Genomic DNA, 19343 nt, shown 5'->3' with positions numbered 1-19343 from the left:
TGTCACCAAATCTAAACGATCTTATATCCAATTTAATTATTCTTGTACCAAATATAAACGATATATTAGTGATAGTAGTATATCTCTATCTATTTAGAATAGACAACTGATCATTTAAATATTAATACACGATCGTTTAGACTATGTACCAATATTGTTTCGAGCTTGTACCAAGAAGAAATAAAGAAGATAAAGATGAAGGAAAAAAATTTTAGAATAGAAAATGAAAGAAATCACGAACAGGAAGTAGAAATATGAAAAATGAAAAGTAACAATACGAAGAAATTAATAATATGAAGAAGAGAAATAAATCGCAAAAAAAGAAGGAAAAAAGTGAAATAAAAAATAGTCCCACTGTATTAAATATTATTGGATTTTGTTATCTATGTAAATTATCGTTATAAATTTCCTTTGTTAATGTAAAAAAATTGTTACTTTCATAAAATTAAAACTTAGAAACATAGTGAATTGTAACTCTTCTAATATTTATCATAATTACGATATAAGGTCTAATATAGAACGAAGTACTAAACTACCGAACCAAGATGGCATTTAATCCATTTTGAGTATTTTAAATCCTTATCCTTACAAATTGAAAAGTCCGTAACCATCAAATGAAAATAAAATAATCTATGCTTAAATAAAAGTACCATCTCCTATAAATTACACGTGTGTATAACCTACTTGCCATTAGTGATGTTACATCTATTTGCTATTGCACAAACTAACACTTTTGATAGCTCTATTGCTTTGTGCACCAATGAGCCATTAACAATGTTACATCTAAGGTTACGACCATAATGAATGGATACCGAACATTGAGAATAAGAGTCTGGACTTCGGGTTATAGTCAGTAACAAAATCTCTAACCAAGAAGAATCGCTGATAATATCTCCCCCATGGTCTTCTCAGATGACTCGCCCTTGTCATCCATCTCTATACCCGACTCCAAAACTGCAGCATCAAGGACTAACTTCCTTTTCGCTATCTCATAGACATTTTCATCCACCGTACCCTTCGTCACCAACCTGCAAAAGACTCAAATGTTTGAAGTTGAACATCTCCTGTCGAGGTGCCAAGTGATAGTTTTATATAATATATTGAAGAAATCAAATTTACGTAACCTATTACATTGGTGAATAAATAGATACCAAAATACTAATAAAGGAAAAATACAAATATAAAAAATATTAAATAAGAATAAACCCAATAAACCCTAATTTCCTTTTACACTTTTCCTCAACTACCATACCAAATCAGCAGATCTGGCATAGAACCAAAAACCCACAAAAAGCAAAAACCCACAAAAAGCAAAAACAAGAACTTTTAGGCTAGAAACACAAATCCACGAAGAATGAAACCAAAAAATTCTGGAATAGAAACATAGTGTACAGTGTATTTTTTTGAGAATATAAGGATCTTATTGTATATACAGACAACTAAGAAACACGTATCTAGGGAATGTAAAATTACAATAAAAGATGACTACACATAATTATAATATAAACATATATTATAGCACTCTGAAGCAAATATGTCAATCATGCCCAGATAGCTTATTCTTGCTCCATTTACTGTTTTTGTAAGGATCTCTTCCAATTATTCTCTTGTCTTCACATATCCCGTAGATATCAGCCCTTCTTGGATTTTCTCGAGAATAAAAAGACAATCCACTTCAATACGTTTAGTTCGTTTATGAAATATTGGGTTGGATGCAATGTGAGGAGTAATTTGATTACCACACGATAGTTTAGCTGACACAGTAACGCTGAAGCCGATCTCAAATAAAAGTTGTTTTATCCACACACAGATTGTTTCATAGATATTCTGACTTAGCACTCAAACGTGAAACTACATTCTCTGTCTTACTTTTCCATGACACCAAGTTTCCTCAAACAGAAACACAATATCCAAAGGTCGATCTCCAATATTCTAGAAATCCAACCCAATCAGCATTTGAAAAACATTCAACCCTTGCATGACCATGATCTTTATAAAAGATCTCACGTCCAAGCGCAGCTTTTAGATAACATAGGATTTGTTCTACTGCAACCCAATGATTCACAGTCGATGAAGACATAAATTGATTCACTATACCGACAAAATAGACATGTCAAGCCATGACACTGTTAAATAGTTCAACATTAAACTATTTTCTACATCTCTCGAGATCTTTAAGCAATTCTCCTTCCTTAACAAGTTGGAAATTTGGTGTCATTGGAATACTACATGCTTTGACTCCTAATTTACCTGTCTCAGACAACAAATCAAGCATATATTTTCATTAGGACAGGTAAATACCTTTCTTGCTTCTCATTACTTCGATACTCAAGAAACTTCAATAGCCCCAAACCTTTGGTAAGAATTTGGTCCCGGAAGAAAGTATAGAGAGAACCCAACGTATCATTTCTCGTGATAACGATATCATCAACATATACAACAAGTCAAATATACCATTGTCAAATCGTCGATAGAATACAGAATGATCAAACATACTTTTCTTCATACCAAAACATTCGAGTGCGTGCCTAAACTTTTCAAACCATGCATGAGGATTTTGTTTTCGTCCATACAGAGACTTTTAATGGTGACACACCTTATCACTCTCCCCCTGAGCAACAAACCCAGGTGTTTGCTCCATATAAACTTCCCAATGAAGATCATCCTTAGGAAAATAATTCTTAATGTCAAGTTGATGTAAAGCCAACTGCAGCCTTAGGAAAGAAATAGTCGAATGGAAATTAACTTGGTAATAGAAGAAAATGTATCATAATAATCAATCCCTTAGATTCGGACATAACCTTTATCAACGAGACGAGCGTTCAACCGAGCCACTGTTCCATCGAGATTGACCTTTATAGCAAACACCCATTTACACCCAATAGCTATCTTGACGGCTAGATGCAAAACCAAATCCAAGTACCATTATCGTCCAGAGCTCATCTCCTAGATCATTGCACTGCGTCATTCAGAATGCGATAGAGCTTCATTAACAAAGTTAAGGATGACTATGGAATCAAGAGATGTAATAAAGGAATATGTGGGTGAAGACAACTAAATATATGAAACAAACGAAGAAATAGGGTATGCACATGTGCATTTACCTTTACCAAGGGCAATGAGAAGATTATCGCTTGGTCCTGGACCAGATGGAAAATAAGTCGGTGGTGGAGGACATGGGTTTGAAAGCTATTATGGAAGGTTCCTAGAGTAGACTCGAAGAATAGGTGAGTCAAAAGGAAGAGGCTCAAAGGAAGGTGGAAGAGAGGATGATGTAGGAGAAGTAATCTCATAGATAAAAAGATCACCATTCTCTCCCTAACTCAAACTCGACAATGGTTGACTTAAGGGCAAAGTTTCGAAAAATGTAACAGCAGGAGATACGAGAAACTTGTTTAGAGTAGGACAAAAACAACACTGACTCTTTTGAACACGCAAATAATCTAAGAATATGCATTTCAAAGACTTCAGATCTAACTTAGTACAATAGGACGAACATCTTGAGCAAACAGATACAACCAAGGATCTTAAGAGCTATAGAAACAAAGATTTGGCAGGAAAGAGGACACAATGAGGAATCTCGCCATTGAGGACAGAGGAAAGATTCAATTAATCAAGAAGCAAGTAGTGGAAACAGCATCAGTCCAAAATAGCTTCAAAACATGCTTCTAAAAGTAAAAGGCTCGAGCTGTTTCAAGTAAGTGCACGTTCTTTCTCTCTGTAACTCCATTTTGGGATGGAGTGTACAAGAGATTGGCAAATGATGTTATGATCACATAAGTAAGAGCCAAGTACATGAGAGAAATATTCACCCACATTATCAGTATACAAGGAAATTGACTTCAAATTTCAACATGAAAAACATAAAAATGAGACAACTCTGAACAATTTTTCACTAAATTTAGCCAAGGCACACAAGAGTAATTGTCGACAAAAGTAACAAAATAAGAAAAACTTGTTTGAAACACAATTGAACAAGGACCCCAAATATCGAAATGAACCAACTCAAAAGAAGCACCGACTCATTTATAGATTCTAGGACTAGAACTAAGACGATGAAATTTAGGAAATTGACACGAATCATAATTCAAAGATGACAAGGAATAGAATTCTAGACAAAATTTCTTCAGCATGAATAGAGATGGATGGTCCAAATGACAATGAACTTCAAACGGGAATGTAACTCCAAAGAAAGCTACAGCTTACGGTATCTGTTGATAAAAAATGTAAAGGTCTCCCACTCGTGTCCTCACTAATAATCTTCATTGTCATACGATCCTAAAACAAGCAATAACTAGAAAAAAAACAAGAAAACAGGATCACGAGTAAGCTAGCTAATAGAAATTAAATTACTGAGACAAATGCAATACAAAGGAGGTTGATCCCTCTACCAAGGTGACATACAGGGATGAGGCTGGGGACAAAGGCATAGAAAATAAGTTAGAATTACCTATCATATGAGTGGTAGTACCAAAGTCTATGGCCCATTTGGTAGAGGATGTAAGAAGACATTTTGTATTACTTGTCTCAACAATGGTGGCAATAGAATTCGATGAGAAAGATGCCTGCAATGATTCTTGGAATACTTGAAATTTAGTCGTTAGCAAAGATGGCAAAAGACTGATCACCCATATCATTGGAAGAAGCTATCAAAGCATGTCGAGATCGTTGGGTTTTATACAACTTGTGACAATCAGATTTTAGATGTCCTAGCTTACAATAGTAGTTACAGAGAATCGGATTCTCGAATATCATAACTAGGCTTCTGAAAATTGTTAGTCATCCGTGAAGTACGCTGAAAGTTATTATTCTTATTGATTAGAGCACTACTAATTGAGAAACACGCTGAGAACTCTCAATACGTAAAACACGACATAAGACCTTATGTAATGACAAAATCTCAAAATCATAAAGAATTTGTGGTTTAGCCATTCCAAATTCAGGTAGCAATCTGTTCTAAAATATCATAACAACCATCTTTTTTCATTGAGTTTGTTAAACTTTGACATTGGAGCTAAAAGATAATAGTAAAGCAAGTTTGGTATGTCTAAGAAGAGATTCACCCTTTTGGTCAACTCGAAAAAATTGCATACAGACATCAAACATTCTATGAACTTCTTTTCCAAAGTAAAGAAAATCTAAGAATCCTAGGAGCTCTTTCACAGAATCACAACGATCCACCAAACCAACAACGAATTCTTAACTTGAAGATAGAATCGAGTGTCATCATGAAGCCATGCCTTTTTCTTATCATCTATTGGTGGCTCCTCAGGCACATGATCATCCATATCTATATACCAAGTATATAATTGAATCGTGAGACGTCAACCATAATAGTTAGATCCGTTCAACTTGAGGTTGCGGGGAATTACATTAGACAAAACCATATGCTTCACTTCTCCCATTACCAACTTACTAACAGTTTCTAGATCTCACAAGTCACAAGTGAAATGGTCAAGGAGGTAGAGTCCCCTACTATGTCGGGCAGTGTCAATCATCCTCCCCAACCTCAAGTCCTGAAAAGAAACAAAATTAGGTAAGAAAGTTGTTTGCATTTCTGCTCTTGCTTATAGATAACAAATTATAAGACATTTTGGACACAAGCAACACGTTTTGTAAAGATAGCCCTTCAAAGGGAAATATTTGCCCCTTCCAAGCAATTGGGGCCAAGGAACCATCGGCAATTCTTATTTTCTCATTACCGAAACTCGAAGTATTGGAAAAAAAAAACTCCCTGAGGAACCTATCAAATGATTTATAGCACCCAAATCCAGAGATTCTTCCCATCAAACACTGATAAGACTGAGGGACTAAACCATACCAGACTGAGCAATGGCTCCAAGTGTGGAAGGACTAGGATCGTTTTGGTTCTAACTGAGACCATATGGTTAAGATGTACCAGCAGACTCACTCACCTAAGCACACTCTGAATTTGTTTGGAGGACGTTTCTTGTCTCTTGAGGAACGACCATGTAATTTCCAACATTGTTATTTAGTGTGCCACTCTTTCTTACAATACTCACCGATAAGAACTGATTTCTCGTTGTGCTTTTTGTTGTCATGAACAGAAGATCTCCCACTGAAGTTAGCAAAATCAATGGCAAGAGTGGTCAGAATGTTCATGGCACTCGTACGATCCTCCTCAAGGTGGACTTTAGAACAAACCCCCATTAATGAGGAAATAGGTCTCTAGCCCAGTATATGGACCACAAACTACATCAAACATCAAATTGAGGCCAGCAAGGAAGTCATATATTCTGCCAACCTCTTCAAGTCCCGAGTGTTGTATGCCATCACTAGGACAGTTCCAAAAACTTTCACTACAAAGATCCATTTCTTGCCAAATAAGGGAAAGTTTAAAGTAAGATGTTACATCAATAGTCCCATGTTTGCATTCATGGACTTGTTTTCACAATGTGTACAGGCAAGAGTTATTTTGACGCTTCATACAATATGGGATTGCCAATATGTGGCTCCATGCTGTTGATCAACATGGCCCGAATAAGAGAATCCTCTCATTTCCAATAACGTTCCTAGGGATCTCCTAGTGGAGGATGTGATATCTCTCTCGTTAGAAAGAAAAATTTGTGGCGACCCTCCAGAATCATTTTAACAAATTGGAACCATGAGAAATAGTTCTGGCCATCCAACTTCTCTCCTATAATGATTTTTGTAGACTATGCCACCGAATTAGACACATAAGTAGAAGACAAAATAGGAAACTAAGTTACCGAGTTCTCGAAATATATCGTTAATGTTGTATGGTCCTAATGTTGTATGAAGACCAGGACTATGGAGTATTAATAACAGCCCCTAGCATTGCCTCAAATTCTGCAATTAACTATCGAAGCTTGTCTAGTTGTTGTTGGGCGGTACTTGAGAGAAATCCTGCAAGTGAGGTTTTAACTAAGTCAAGGATTCACCAACCTCAAATGTTGACTAAGCAAGACCGACAACTGGCAGCTGAGGTAGGTGCAGCTACGGCTGAGCAAGACCTTTCCGTGGCGCAAAGATAGGGATTGGTGATGCGTGGATGACTGATGGTTACAGTTGGTTGAGGACTACGGAGGTGATTGGAGGCATGTGCAGTTGAAGGGTTACGACAAAACATATCATCCAAGGCAACGGCGATTCGAGAGTCGGCGGTGCTGATCTCGGCAACAGCAGTGAGGTTTTCCTCTGTTTGGGTTTTATTAATATTGGTGTCTAGGATTTTGTCGTTATCCCATGAAAACCATAGTACAGGGAAAGAAACCATGGTAGAGAGTTTGTTATTACTTCTCTGATTCAATAACGAATACAAAAGGAAAAACTTAATAGGCAACAAGAGCTTAATTAAAAAGGAAAGAACAATTAGGATAACATAAATTACAAACTACCATTGAGCTTTCAACATACAACAAGTCCACTAATTCTAACAACACCAAATGCATAGACCAGCCGAAAAATGCAAATCGTCAAGGAACCAACCGATGAAAAACAAATGGAACTCACACACACTACCACACACCAGCGCGTGGAGACGAACAATTTCCTTCTGACGAGATGTGAACCTCACACATGACAGTTTCCGGCAAACGATGAATTCAAACTCGGGCGGACAACAGCAACGCTCCTTCTAAGGTGGCTGGTGTAGACAAATGGCCACTCAAACTTGGTGACCCAAACTTAAACCCTAACCCTAACCTTGTGTAAAGGTAGCCGTGAAACAAATAAACAGGTATTAAAAACCCTAAACGAGCTCTGATACTCTATACTCCGCACTTTTCAAGAATATAATGATCTTATTATTTAATCAAGCTGAAGATACATATAAATATACACAACTAAGAAACCTTAATCTAGGGAACGTAAAATTTCAATAAAGAACTATACATAACTTTAATATAAACACATTATAATACAGATCCTTATATAGAGATGTATAGGAAAACCTACGAAAAACAAAACAAGAACTTCTAGACAAGAACAAAGATTCTCCTAGAGAGATCTATAACAAACCCCATAATGACTGATTTGAAAAGGGAATAGAAACATAAAATAGAACATAACAATTGGGCTAATTGAACTAGACTCAACGAGTGAACCAACCAAAATTGGACTAGACCGGGGAACCAAGACAGAACCAAATTGAACCAATCGATCTAATTAAACCACACCAAACTGGTTCAGAAAAGCATGAATTTTGCATTGATAAAGGCTTTAACGAAAACCAAATATGGAGGCAGTTGTACGAACGCAAAGAGAATGAACCCACGAAATCAGATGACCTATGAAGGCGCAAACTCAACGAGATAGATCTAAAGCAAGTTAGGCAGCAGATTGGAGAAACCCATGGAGACAGATCTGGACAGCATGAATGGATCTAAGTAATGGTGAGCAGATGTAAAAACGGACAGCAGAAGGGTCAAAGATGGACCTAAGATGGAACACAACACTGGACCAGAGTGCTAGTTTAAACGGAACGATGAGTTGGACAAAGGAGTTGGCATCGGAGAGCGGCAAACCTACATGTGGGTCTACCTCCGTTGATTGCTAGTCAAATCGACAGAGGTAGAGGTCGAACAAGGCTAGAGGCGACAGCGACAGCTAAATTTCAATAAAATAAATCCTAGAGCTCTGTTACCATGATAATTGTATATAATATATCGAATAAATCATATATAATATATCGAATAAATCAAAGTTACATAATAACCTATTACATTGGTGAATTAATACAAACCAAAATACTAATAAAGGTACAATACAAACATGGAAAATATTAAATAAGAATAAACCCAATAAGCCATAATTTCTTTTAACACCGAGAATCCAAATTTTGTACCAATGAAAAGTAAAGCAGAATTTGACGGAAAGGTGTAGGGCATACCTGTATATAGTGACAGGTTTGGTTTGACCAATTCGATGACAACGATCTTCTGCTTGGCGGTCAATCTGTGGATTGAAATCCATGTCGTGAATGACAACAGTATCGGCTCCGGTTAAGTTCAACCCCTGTCCCCCCGCTCTAGTAGAAAGCAAGCACGCAAATATAGATGTGTCATTGTTGAAAGTGTCAACTATCGTCTGTCGTTCTGCTACCTGCGTACTGTCATAAACAAAGAACTCAAAAAAAAGTCCATTATGATTTGATCATAGACACTTAAGATTTTACATAAAATCCAAGGTCGCTATAACTAAGCAAATAACAGTACTCCATAAAAAGTACAAATGATAAAGGCCTAAATGTTAACCTAGAATAATTGGAAAGTTGTAATGTTATAATGTTACAAAGCATATTTCCGTAATGAAAATTGAGCAGAAGTTTCACTGCCATGTTTCTATAATAGCTTCTCAGGAAAACAGCTATTTACATATATATATATATATATATATATATATATTATTGAAAGTAGAGACAAAGACACACCAATTTACGTAGAAATCTAAGTACCGAGAGAAAAACCATAATATATTGTTTTTATTATTTTCTAATAAATTACAAAGGTACAATGAGGGAGATTAAATAGAATAATCTATGGCAAAAGAAAAAAATATATTTGGAAAAGTTAACTAATTTTTCCATGAACTAACATATATATATATATAACAATCACGACTTCTTAATATGCTCTGCCTTGGGGCTTTTTTACAAGAAACGAAAATGTTGATAAGGGTGGTTGACGCATGTAATTGTTTCTTAGGATATTTCTTTTATATATATATACATATATACATATATAAAGGTGATAGATGTAATTGAAATTCAAAAATAAATCAAATGTTTTTATACATGGGCAACCACGTAATTTTATGCATGATTATTTTATAGGAGTAATATATTATCTCCAAATGCAATATGAGCCTTGAAGCACTTGAAAAGTTGACGATGGCTGGAGTTGATAAACCAATTTTCGTACCTCTCACAATTTTAGATTGAAACATACAAATGGTAGAGGTAAGTTAATTTAGTCCTTTCTGTTACAATTACGGAAGGTCAACCAAGATATATACAGCTGGAATAATACCTTCCATCGAGTCGTCTATAAGTAAACCCAATCACATCCAGTGTCCATTCTAGGATGTCAAGCATTGAAGTCCATTGACTGAAAATAAGAACTCGATGTCCATCTCGCTTCAGTGAAGGAAGTAGCTGTGCTAATTCCTGTATTTCGACAAAAGTAAATCAGTTCAAGAAAAAGGTTTAAAAGAAATTTAACAAAGCACAGAATCTGAAGCCAAATAACTCATTCATCAGGGATGGCAAATTGATACCCGACACTTAGCCGAAAGTAACACTTCGTTATCAGATAGAACTCCCTTTCTGTCAGTAATGCCGTAAGAAAGTAATAACTGCAAATAGAAGAATGGAAAACAGATCACAACCAAAGAGAAACGTAATGCTCCATCATTGGTGTCCACTTGAAGCACGAATGAAAAGAATCATTAAGTTCCGTGATTAAAAGAAACTTAACAGTGAAATAACTGCAAAGTAAAGAAAAATGGTTACTGAATGCGATGGCATCGGAAAGTGAAATGCTTGATAGTCCAAACAGATAGACCAACTACAACATTTCTTGCAAACTAGTAAAACAAAACAAAAAAAATGAGTTGCGGCTGAGTTAAGAGATAAACATCTTCTGAACTAACTCATAACTACCGCTAAAATACAAGATCTCTAAATGGAAGATAAATAATGAAGATAAACAAAACTAAAAGAAAAAACAAGCCAAAACGTAGAAAACTGATGTAGGCATTTCAGAAATTATGTTGTAATACCAATTATTAACGCTAGAGCGGTAGAACCTATTTTAGAAAGATTTGTTCTTAGTTTTTACCGACTGCCTAGGTCACCAATTTACTTTACTGGTTCAACCAGTGTTTTTAAAGGCTCAAGCGCACTAAGGCGCAATGGTCCTCTGGTGCCTAAGCACAAAGCGCACAAAAAGGTGTGGGCTTTTTTTTCATGAGGCACACTATACATAAAGAATATATAGATATACATATATCTACAAAATTGAGAGCAACAATGTATAAAATATAAGTATATAACCAAGGTGGAAATGAGACTTTAACTCTAATGTATAAAATATTATAATATTAGTTTTCTACCCAAAAAAACAAAACACAACAGAAAACTAGTCAGTATTCAATCTCAAAAGCCCACGCTTATTGCGCCTCAAGGAAGTCACGAGCCTAAGCCAGGCCTTATTGAAAAGGCCTCGCCTCTTCAAGAATAAGCCCCAGCCGCGCGATTTGAGCCTAGGTGCATGCCTAGCTGCACCTTTTAAAACACTAGGTTCAACCAGTGGCTCATTTACCCTTTGCGATCTCTACAGATTTTAGGATTACAATTTTCCACCTTTTGTTTGATCTTTTGGCTTGTTTCGGCTGGTTTTGTTTCTTTTGTTTCCTTTTCTGGAAGCAGTTGTATTCATATTGTTTGTTTTGGCCTTTTGTAGCTTCGATTATTTATTGTACTTTGAGCCTTGGGCTTTTTTCATTATTTTAATGAAATAGCCCGTTTCCGTTCCAAAAGAAAATAAAGGTATACCAACGTAGTATTATTCCAAGTAAAATTCGTATTTTGGGTAGAACAAACTTGAAAAGTATTGAAAGCAATAAACACGAAAAAACTAGGCTTACGTGGAAACATGAGTACCGGGAGAAAAACAACGATATTGTTATTTTATTATTTTTTGATGAATTAATTACAACGGTACAATGAGGAAGATGAAATAGAATACACAAAGAAAAAAAAAGGAAAGATAAAAAGATTTATAGTAAGCTTTCTATAAATAACTTTTTCCATAAACACCCCAAGGGCCAAGCCCACAAACTCTAACACTCCCCCTCAAGTTGGGACGTAAATATCAATTACGCCCAACTTGCTAACACAAAAGTCAAAATTTAGTCTAAGAAGCACCGTGGTGAGAACGTCAACAACCTGTTGGCTCAAAGGAATGTACGAAACACATATGCTCCCACTATCAAGTCTTTCTTTGATGAAATGCCAATCAATCTCAACATGTTTAGGTCTATCATGTTGAATTGGGTTGTTACTGTTAGAATTAGCAGGCTTGTTATATGTTGAAAGCCCGAGGGTTTGTTAAGATTTTATAGTGCCCTAATTATCTTTTATTATATTATTTTGGCTTCTACGGCCTATAAATAAATGTCCCTGTATCATTATGATATATAAAAATAATAAGAAAGATAGCATCGTGGTCTTTCTCCCTATTCTAGGGTTTCCACGTAAAATCATTGTTGGTTTCTTCTCTTTTCTTCTTTCAATATGGCATCAAAGCAATGTGTCAATGAAACCTTAGAAGGTCAAAGACTTGTTGGAAACCAAACAAAGGAGACAACCACCATTAGCACCACCGTTGCCGCCGCCGTCGATTCTTGTATTGGTGTTGCCATGGATGAATGGTTTTGACAACTTCAGACAACATCGGCACCCTGAACCCATCATTTTCTTCGTCGTAGGTGCCTCCACGTGCTGCCCATGCGCCGCCGTCGGAGACCTCTGAATCCACCCATCTCGTTCAGAAGGCGCCGACCAACCCATCCCTGCCACCCTTGCCTTCATCCGCAGCCATTAATGCATCCCACGCACCACTTTATGTTCTGCCATCTACCTCCGTCAAGCCACTACCGCTTCTGCCGCCCAACCTGTATGCCCTGCCATCCACTGACTCTGTTCCAAACCCTAGCAATCATCTCGAGGTTGGGCATCTTCAAACCTACTCAACATTTGAAGTTGGAGTCTTCAGCACATTCGAACCCTAACGTGCCAACCTCTTCTTCTTTGAGTATAGCTCACCAGCAACTAGAGGGGCTTCAACAGCAAATTGCGGCAATTGAGGCTACATTAAGGGCAACATCCAATACTCCCAGTCATGCTCTTCATACATCTTAATCGAAGTATTTTGAGAATCCGATAACCTCGTTCCCCTCTTTATCCTCTCCTTATGTGACTAATACAATGACATAGTTTACAAAATATTTTTCTGGGGAAAAATTAAACGACAATAACTATTTCTCTTGGGCAGCATAAATTCGGTTTTCTGATAGGGGAAATACCTCATTCTCTGCCTGGGGACCCTCAGGAACGATACTGGAAAGGAGAGGATTCTCTTCTTCAATCCAAATTGATCAATAGCATGAAGCCACAGATTGGCAAACCTTTACTCTAAGTTGCAATTGCTAAAGATATTTGGGACACAGCCCAGAAACTGTATTCCAAACATCAAAATGCCTCTCGCCTATATACACTACGAAAACAAGTTCATGAATGTAAGCAAGGGACCATGGATGTTACATCCTTTTTTTAACAAGCTCTCTCTTACCTGGCAAGAAATGGATCTAGGCAGAGAACTAGTATGGAATAGTTCCAATGATGGTGTACAATACTCCAGATTTGAAGAGGTCGATAGGATTTATGACTTTCTTGCCGGTCTTAACTCTAAGTTTGATATAGTTCGTGAGCATATACTAGGTCAGAGACCGATTCCCTCCTTGATGGAGGTCTATCTGAAATTTTTCTTAAGGAGGATTGTACAAATGCTATGAATATTTCGACAATCCTGACTATTGACTCCGCTGCTTTTAATGCAAGGTCCTCTACAAGTGGCAGTGAAAAGAACAATGGGAGACCAGTTCCTATCTATGATCATTGCAATAAACAATGGTATACCAAGGAGTAGTGTTGGAAGTTACATGGTCGTCCCCCATGAGGTGAAAAACGCCCTTCCAACGATAAACAGAACACTAGACGGGTATATGTGTGTGAGTTTGCTGGACCTTCTCAACCCAATCCTACTAATCTAGGTGTCATTGCGCAATCAGATATACTGAGATTGAGTCATTGCTCAAAAGAAAAATACTGCTCGACAATATTAAGTGTAATTAAGCAGGCTATAGCCGAATACAATATATCATGCATAATGTATTCGCGAAAGAGAAAGAAAGCAGCAAATAACATGTCAATTCTGTCATCATAATAATTCCACGTAGAAAATAAGATCTGGATTTAGACCGTTGATATCTAAAAGAAAACTAGATAAAAGTAATTATGGCTAATAAAATAAGTACCCGGTGAATGGAAAAATCATTATAACTTCTAAGTTCCTCAGCTACCCTTTCCACGGTACACTCGAATCCAAATGCACCTAAAGGGTGTAACTTTTTAGCAAAACGGACAACATCCTCGTCTTTGTAAATGCGCCGTACTAGTAAAGGATGATTAGCAATCTGAAACAAGAAATAGAAGACAAAGGAAAAGTTGCAGAAATATAAATAAACAATTGAATAGATTAAACATCAAAAGATTACACTGGGTGTACTGACCGTGACCACCAATAGACCATATCAACAGTAACGTGTAATTAAAAAAGCAAAGAAGTTTCACTTCCCATTGAGACAGAAAGATTCTAATCAGTAGCGTTTACCCTATTTCATTATTCATTAAACAAACTTTCATATCCCAAGAACAAATTGATTTTTTTTAATAAATAAATTCTATTAAATAAAATAAGTTCAAATGATGAGCCGATGATAAATAAATGGTCTTAGTTTTCTGTTAAAGCAACATAACTCACAATTCTTATTGTAAACGGTAACGTAATTACATGATAAACTAAGTGTTTGAAGTACTTGGACCCACCTAATCTTGAAAATATTCTGGTTCCTGAATTTATACTCCAAGCTACGCCCCCCCCCCCCCCAATCTCTATTATAACCAAATTCCGTAATCAACTCCCTAGGTATTTAGTAATATACCTTTAATATCCCTCTACCACCCTAATATCTTTCCTATAAGTTTGGTCCATCTAGCTTTTAATTAGGTTGGTATTTTATGGTTCTGTAAAAAATTCTTATGATCAACGAGCCAAGATAGATTGATTATAGGAGTTCAAATTTAAAAATGAAAATTTTTAATGATGTATATGCAAGGTTTACTATCACTAAAAAAGGTCACAAAATATTGTAAGTTCTAGGACAAAAGTTCACAATCAAATTATGAGATTGGGTTTAAATTCATAAATATGCTGAATGAATATCCTCCTTTCATTCGTCTTAATCAGAGGTCGTCAATTAGATTAGTAAGTACTTGTGATGCTGTAATTTTCTAAATATTATTCATCGTCATGTTACTACAAAAAGACCAAATATGTAATTGGAATAACTGTTTCTGCTGGAGTCAATTAAGTCAACACAATAAGCTTATCCATCCAGAAAACGTAAGCACAAAATGTCTCACACCTTGCGGAACTGAACAAAATAATTAGATATCTGACGACGGGGAAGAATATTGTATATGTTTTCTGAATTAGTATTGGCATTTCTACCAATGCGGCCGAGAGAAGCATTTCGATAATCTTCAATAGCATCCTTGTAGGCATCTTCTTGTTGCTTTTCCATTGCAACATACCGAACCTGCAACATTTTTCAGTGTTAAGGAAATATACAATATAATTTTTTAAAATTTGTAAGAAAGAATATTAAAAGTTGAAAGGAAACAACAATAATAATAGAAAGAGAAGTTCCGACCTACCTGCTGTATCTTTGGAACAAGTTGCTGCATAACATCAGATTTTAACCGTCTCAAAATAAACGGACCCAAAATGAATTTCATATGATTAATCAATGAATTATTCTCAGCTGTTAATAGTTTTTTCAAGTCCACATCCTCAGTAGCGAAGAGATTGGGCATCATAAACTCCAACAGTGACCACAGCTCCTGGACAAAAATCCTACCAGATGAGCTATAGACTAATCATGTTGATCAAGACAGTAATCAATCAAAATTGCAGGCAGACCATGAGATAGATCAAAATCAGATATATGATAATATTCTCTGGATAATAACAAAACACGAAAGAAAACAAGAAAAAGAAAAAGAAAAAGACAAATGAGAAGTTGTTTCTTGTCATAAAAAAAAGTAGAGTAAAAGAGATTAATCTAGGGCTTTACCTAAATTACTCTAATCCAACCTGCATCAGGTTTCAAATTCTATGTTTGCCATACTGTTGAAGAAAGAAAGTTGATCATGAGATGATTAAGCTTGTAGATGAGATTCTACGGCCAGAATTGATTCTCCTTTTTTACTAATGAAGGTATTTCTACCAAAAATGATACAATCCATAATTGGTACATATGAAAAGTGCTAGATTTATTTTTTGTTTTTATCTTTATTTTTAAAAAAGAAACGGAAACAAACTTATCATTTATACAATGAAAAGTGCATAGACATACGACGAGTACTAGAGCTAATACTCCTAATACGTTTTTCAATTTGCATGGCATAGAAATGTTTGTAAATGTCTGCAATAGACATTTAGCAAACCAAAGAGTTTCAACAATATTAAAAACATTTAATATCTTAAAAGACAATTGATAAATACTTATCACACGTCAACATATATCTAGCTTTTTCACGAAAACACAAAAAATAAAATAAAATAATAGAGTGAACAAAATTTTTAGTTTATCTTCTGTTGCGTGATAAAAAGAAAATGGTCTTATAATAACAAAATAGATAATGGATCAGTACATGCAAATCATTTTGAAGCGGTGTCCCTGTCAACATTAATCGTTGCTTTGCATTACGTGCAAGAGACATTAAATTTTTCCACCGATAGCTGTTTCTATCTTTCAAGGCATGAGCCTCATCCATAAGAACACAACTCCATTGCCAACGTTTCAGGATTTTACGTTCATCTTTTTGCTGGGAACTGTAGAAGATCATTCATGATAAGGACTAACACAAACTTACATAATAAAAACTAACTTAAATAAAGAACAAAAGAATTATAGACCTGTGTCTTTCAAAGAGAGAATAACAAACAAGAAGAACATTAAACGGAGGAGGCAACCCCGACTTAGCCAGAGAATTCAATTCCTTAGCATATGCCGACCGGGCAGCCCCATGATAGTGGAGTACTGAAAAGGATGGGCACCACTTTTTGAGTTCTCTTCCCCAATTCTCCAGAACAGATGCAGGGCATACAATTAGGTGAGGCCCCGAATCATTGTTCAAATATTTCAACATCACAAGATATGTAATAGCCTGTCATCAGAAGGATTAAAGATGAAGTAATGGCATCAAAATAACAATTGCTAACAGAAATATTCAATACTGACTTGTATTGTCTTCCCCAGACCCATCTCATCTGCAAGTATAGCTGCAATATTGAGGAAATTACAAGATATTAAAGCTAATCCATGGAACAAACTCAACAATCATAAAACACAGCCGTAGGAGTTATTTCCTACACTCGTTATGACAACATTAATGGACTTCGAAATAACAGCAAGCTCAGATTCCCGTACAATGGAATCAAAAAGGAATGCAAAGTTAGCTACAGCAATTAACAGCTCATGCTATACGGTGTTCATTTAGAAGTTTGGTTCAGCTTTAATCTTGTATGCCTTGTTGTCATCTTGCATTTTTGCTTGATGAGGTTACCCACTAATCCTCTAAAATAAAGGGTTTAACACCAGTCAAACTGAGCAGATCCCAACAGGCACAAAGCATGTACCCTCGAGGTAAGAAGTTTGAATCCCTCATCACATATAACCAAATATAACCCATAGCATGGCTTTGAACGAACGAACACCGCTCACCCACTAGTTTTTCTTTAAAAAGGAAACAAGAACTTTCATTAATGAAAAAAAGGACGCCAAGAGGACAAATATATAAACATGTTCGTTTAACCTGCAGGGACCCACCCCGAACAGGCACGAAATCACCGGTTGATTAGGGAAGGGGGAAGGGAGTGGGGAAACTTCAATAGAAGATTTTGTGACCAATGCTGCCTTTTGTTTTCTTATAAGAAACTAATATTTGTATTTAAGAGAACAAAAGAAGACAGCCTAAGGGCAAGGGTCCCAAGACACTAGCAAATAGGGCCCTTCCCATTGTTAAAAATCATAGAAAGGTTGTAACAAAAGAGTTTGGTGTACACCACCAAGAAGCTATGTGTTGAACCACAATCCAAAGAGAATCAAAAGAATCAGACTTATCTTCAAAAATTCTACTATTTCTCTCATTCCAAATGCTCCACAAAAGAGATTTAAGTAGCGCATCTCCAAAGGATATTCCCTTTCGAACCAAAAGCTTTACTATTGAACCCTTCAATCATCCAGCTACCAATCTTGCTGGAAGACAGTAGTACAAATTGAAATTTCTGAACAAGAGAATCCATCCTTTCATTGCAAAGTTATAAATGGTCCAAAGTCTCCTAGTTTTTAAGACAAAGGCAACAAACAGATTGGCATGCAGCCTTGTAATTGCAAAGGCTTCACCAGTTTGATTGGCATGCAGCCAACATTGCATTAATGCTGGCAGCCAGCCCTTCCAATATCTTCAAGGAAATGTAAAAATAAAAGAGAACTTATGATCACATTTTATCTTCCGTTCTGATATCCAACCCCTCTTCCTCCTTTTCATCATTTTTGATAAGCAACCATGGATCACTAAACAAAAAGGATGGCTTCTTCCACTTTTTTCTACTGCTTCTGCTATTCTTTTTCTTCATTTCTGCCTCATTTCTTTGATTATTATTTAATTCTTCTTGTTTAAACCTTGATTCTTCAGAAGAAAATTTGAAGAAAGACAGAGAAACTTGGAGAATGATAAAATAAAATAAGAAAGAAGAAAAGCTCTTGTGTTGCCTTGAACAAGGCGACTGAAAGGCGCAAAAGGTGAGTGCCCCACTGAAGGTGCTCACCCTGTGTATTTGCAGAGCGGTATAGCCTCCCATCACCTTGCCTCTCGCCTCACACATGACTGCACCTCAACAACACCAGCTTGAACACTTATGTCCTTATTTTGGATGAAGAATATGAAAAACTTACAAGCAGAATTTGTATGATACTACAAACACTATTGTTGAGCTAAAGGCTAGCAAAAGAACAGTAGTTACAGAAATAAACTCCACCCTAACTCAAAGTAGTCAAAGAAGCAATATTGATAGATAAAACATTTCCACTCCAGTAACAAAAAATCTAGTATTCATTCCAATTCCAAACACAAAATCTTGCGTTGGATAATTAATGAAAACCCACAAACCAGAAAGCCACAAAAATGGATGAAAATTCATTCATCCAGAAAGCCAACAACTTTTCAGAAGTCTTATCACAAAAAAACATATCCCAACTAAAGAAAGAGCATTAGAATTCAAACACAGCCAAATAACCATAGATCAAAAAAAGTTTAGAATAAATTTTTTCTACCAACCAATCAAAAGAATTTCAACATTGATTCCCTATTTTATTGTTTTGTTCTTTGTATTTATTGTATTTTTCCTTACTAGTACTGGGTGTTTCTTTTATTTAAGGAACTCTTTCCTTCT

General features: G+C 36.0%; 1 protein-coding gene across 3 annotated transcripts in view; it reads right to left on the bottom strand.

The window, feature by feature from the left end:
* Positions 1 to 525: 525 nt before the first annotated feature.
* Positions 526 to 19343, bottom strand: part of LOC103499098 (protein CHROMATIN REMODELING 19) — a 41656-nt gene continuing 22838 nt past the window's right edge. The window contains exons 3-13 of one of the 3 annotated variants that reach the window (XR_001763933.2): positions 17131 to 17171; positions 16806 to 17056; positions 16541 to 16721; positions 15542 to 15727; positions 15250 to 15423; positions 14080 to 14238; positions 10258 to 10335; positions 10011 to 10147; positions 8873 to 9091; positions 2802 to 2959; positions 884 to 1028 (exon numbers count right to left, since the gene is read on the bottom strand). Coding sequence is in view for 2 of the 3 variants with exons in the window: in XM_008461993.3 (XP_008460215.2) it covers positions 866 to 1028; positions 8873 to 9091; positions 10011 to 10147; positions 10258 to 10335; positions 14080 to 14238; positions 15250 to 15423; positions 15542 to 15727; positions 16541 to 16721; positions 16806 to 17056; positions 17131 to 17171 (1589 nt within the window). In the remaining variant the exon portion in view is untranslated. Of the gene's footprint in view, positions 1029 to 2801; positions 2960 to 4909; positions 5517 to 8872; positions 9092 to 10010; positions 10148 to 10257; positions 10336 to 14079; positions 14239 to 15249; positions 15424 to 15541; positions 15728 to 16540; positions 16722 to 16805; positions 17057 to 17130; positions 17172 to 19343 lie in introns of those variants that run through there. The other 2 variants (XM_008461993.3, XM_008461992.3) reach the window with 2 other exon arrangements.

Source organism: Cucumis melo, chromosome 10 (assembly GCF_025177605.1).
Source record: "Cucumis melo cultivar AY chromosome 10, USDA_Cmelo_AY_1.0, whole genome shotgun sequence".
NCBI classification, from domain to species: Eukaryota; Viridiplantae; Streptophyta; class Magnoliopsida; order Cucurbitales; family Cucurbitaceae; genus Cucumis; species Cucumis melo.
The sequence above is the reverse complement of the archived record's forward strand: the minus strand, read 5'-3'. Positions and strand labels throughout refer to the sequence as shown.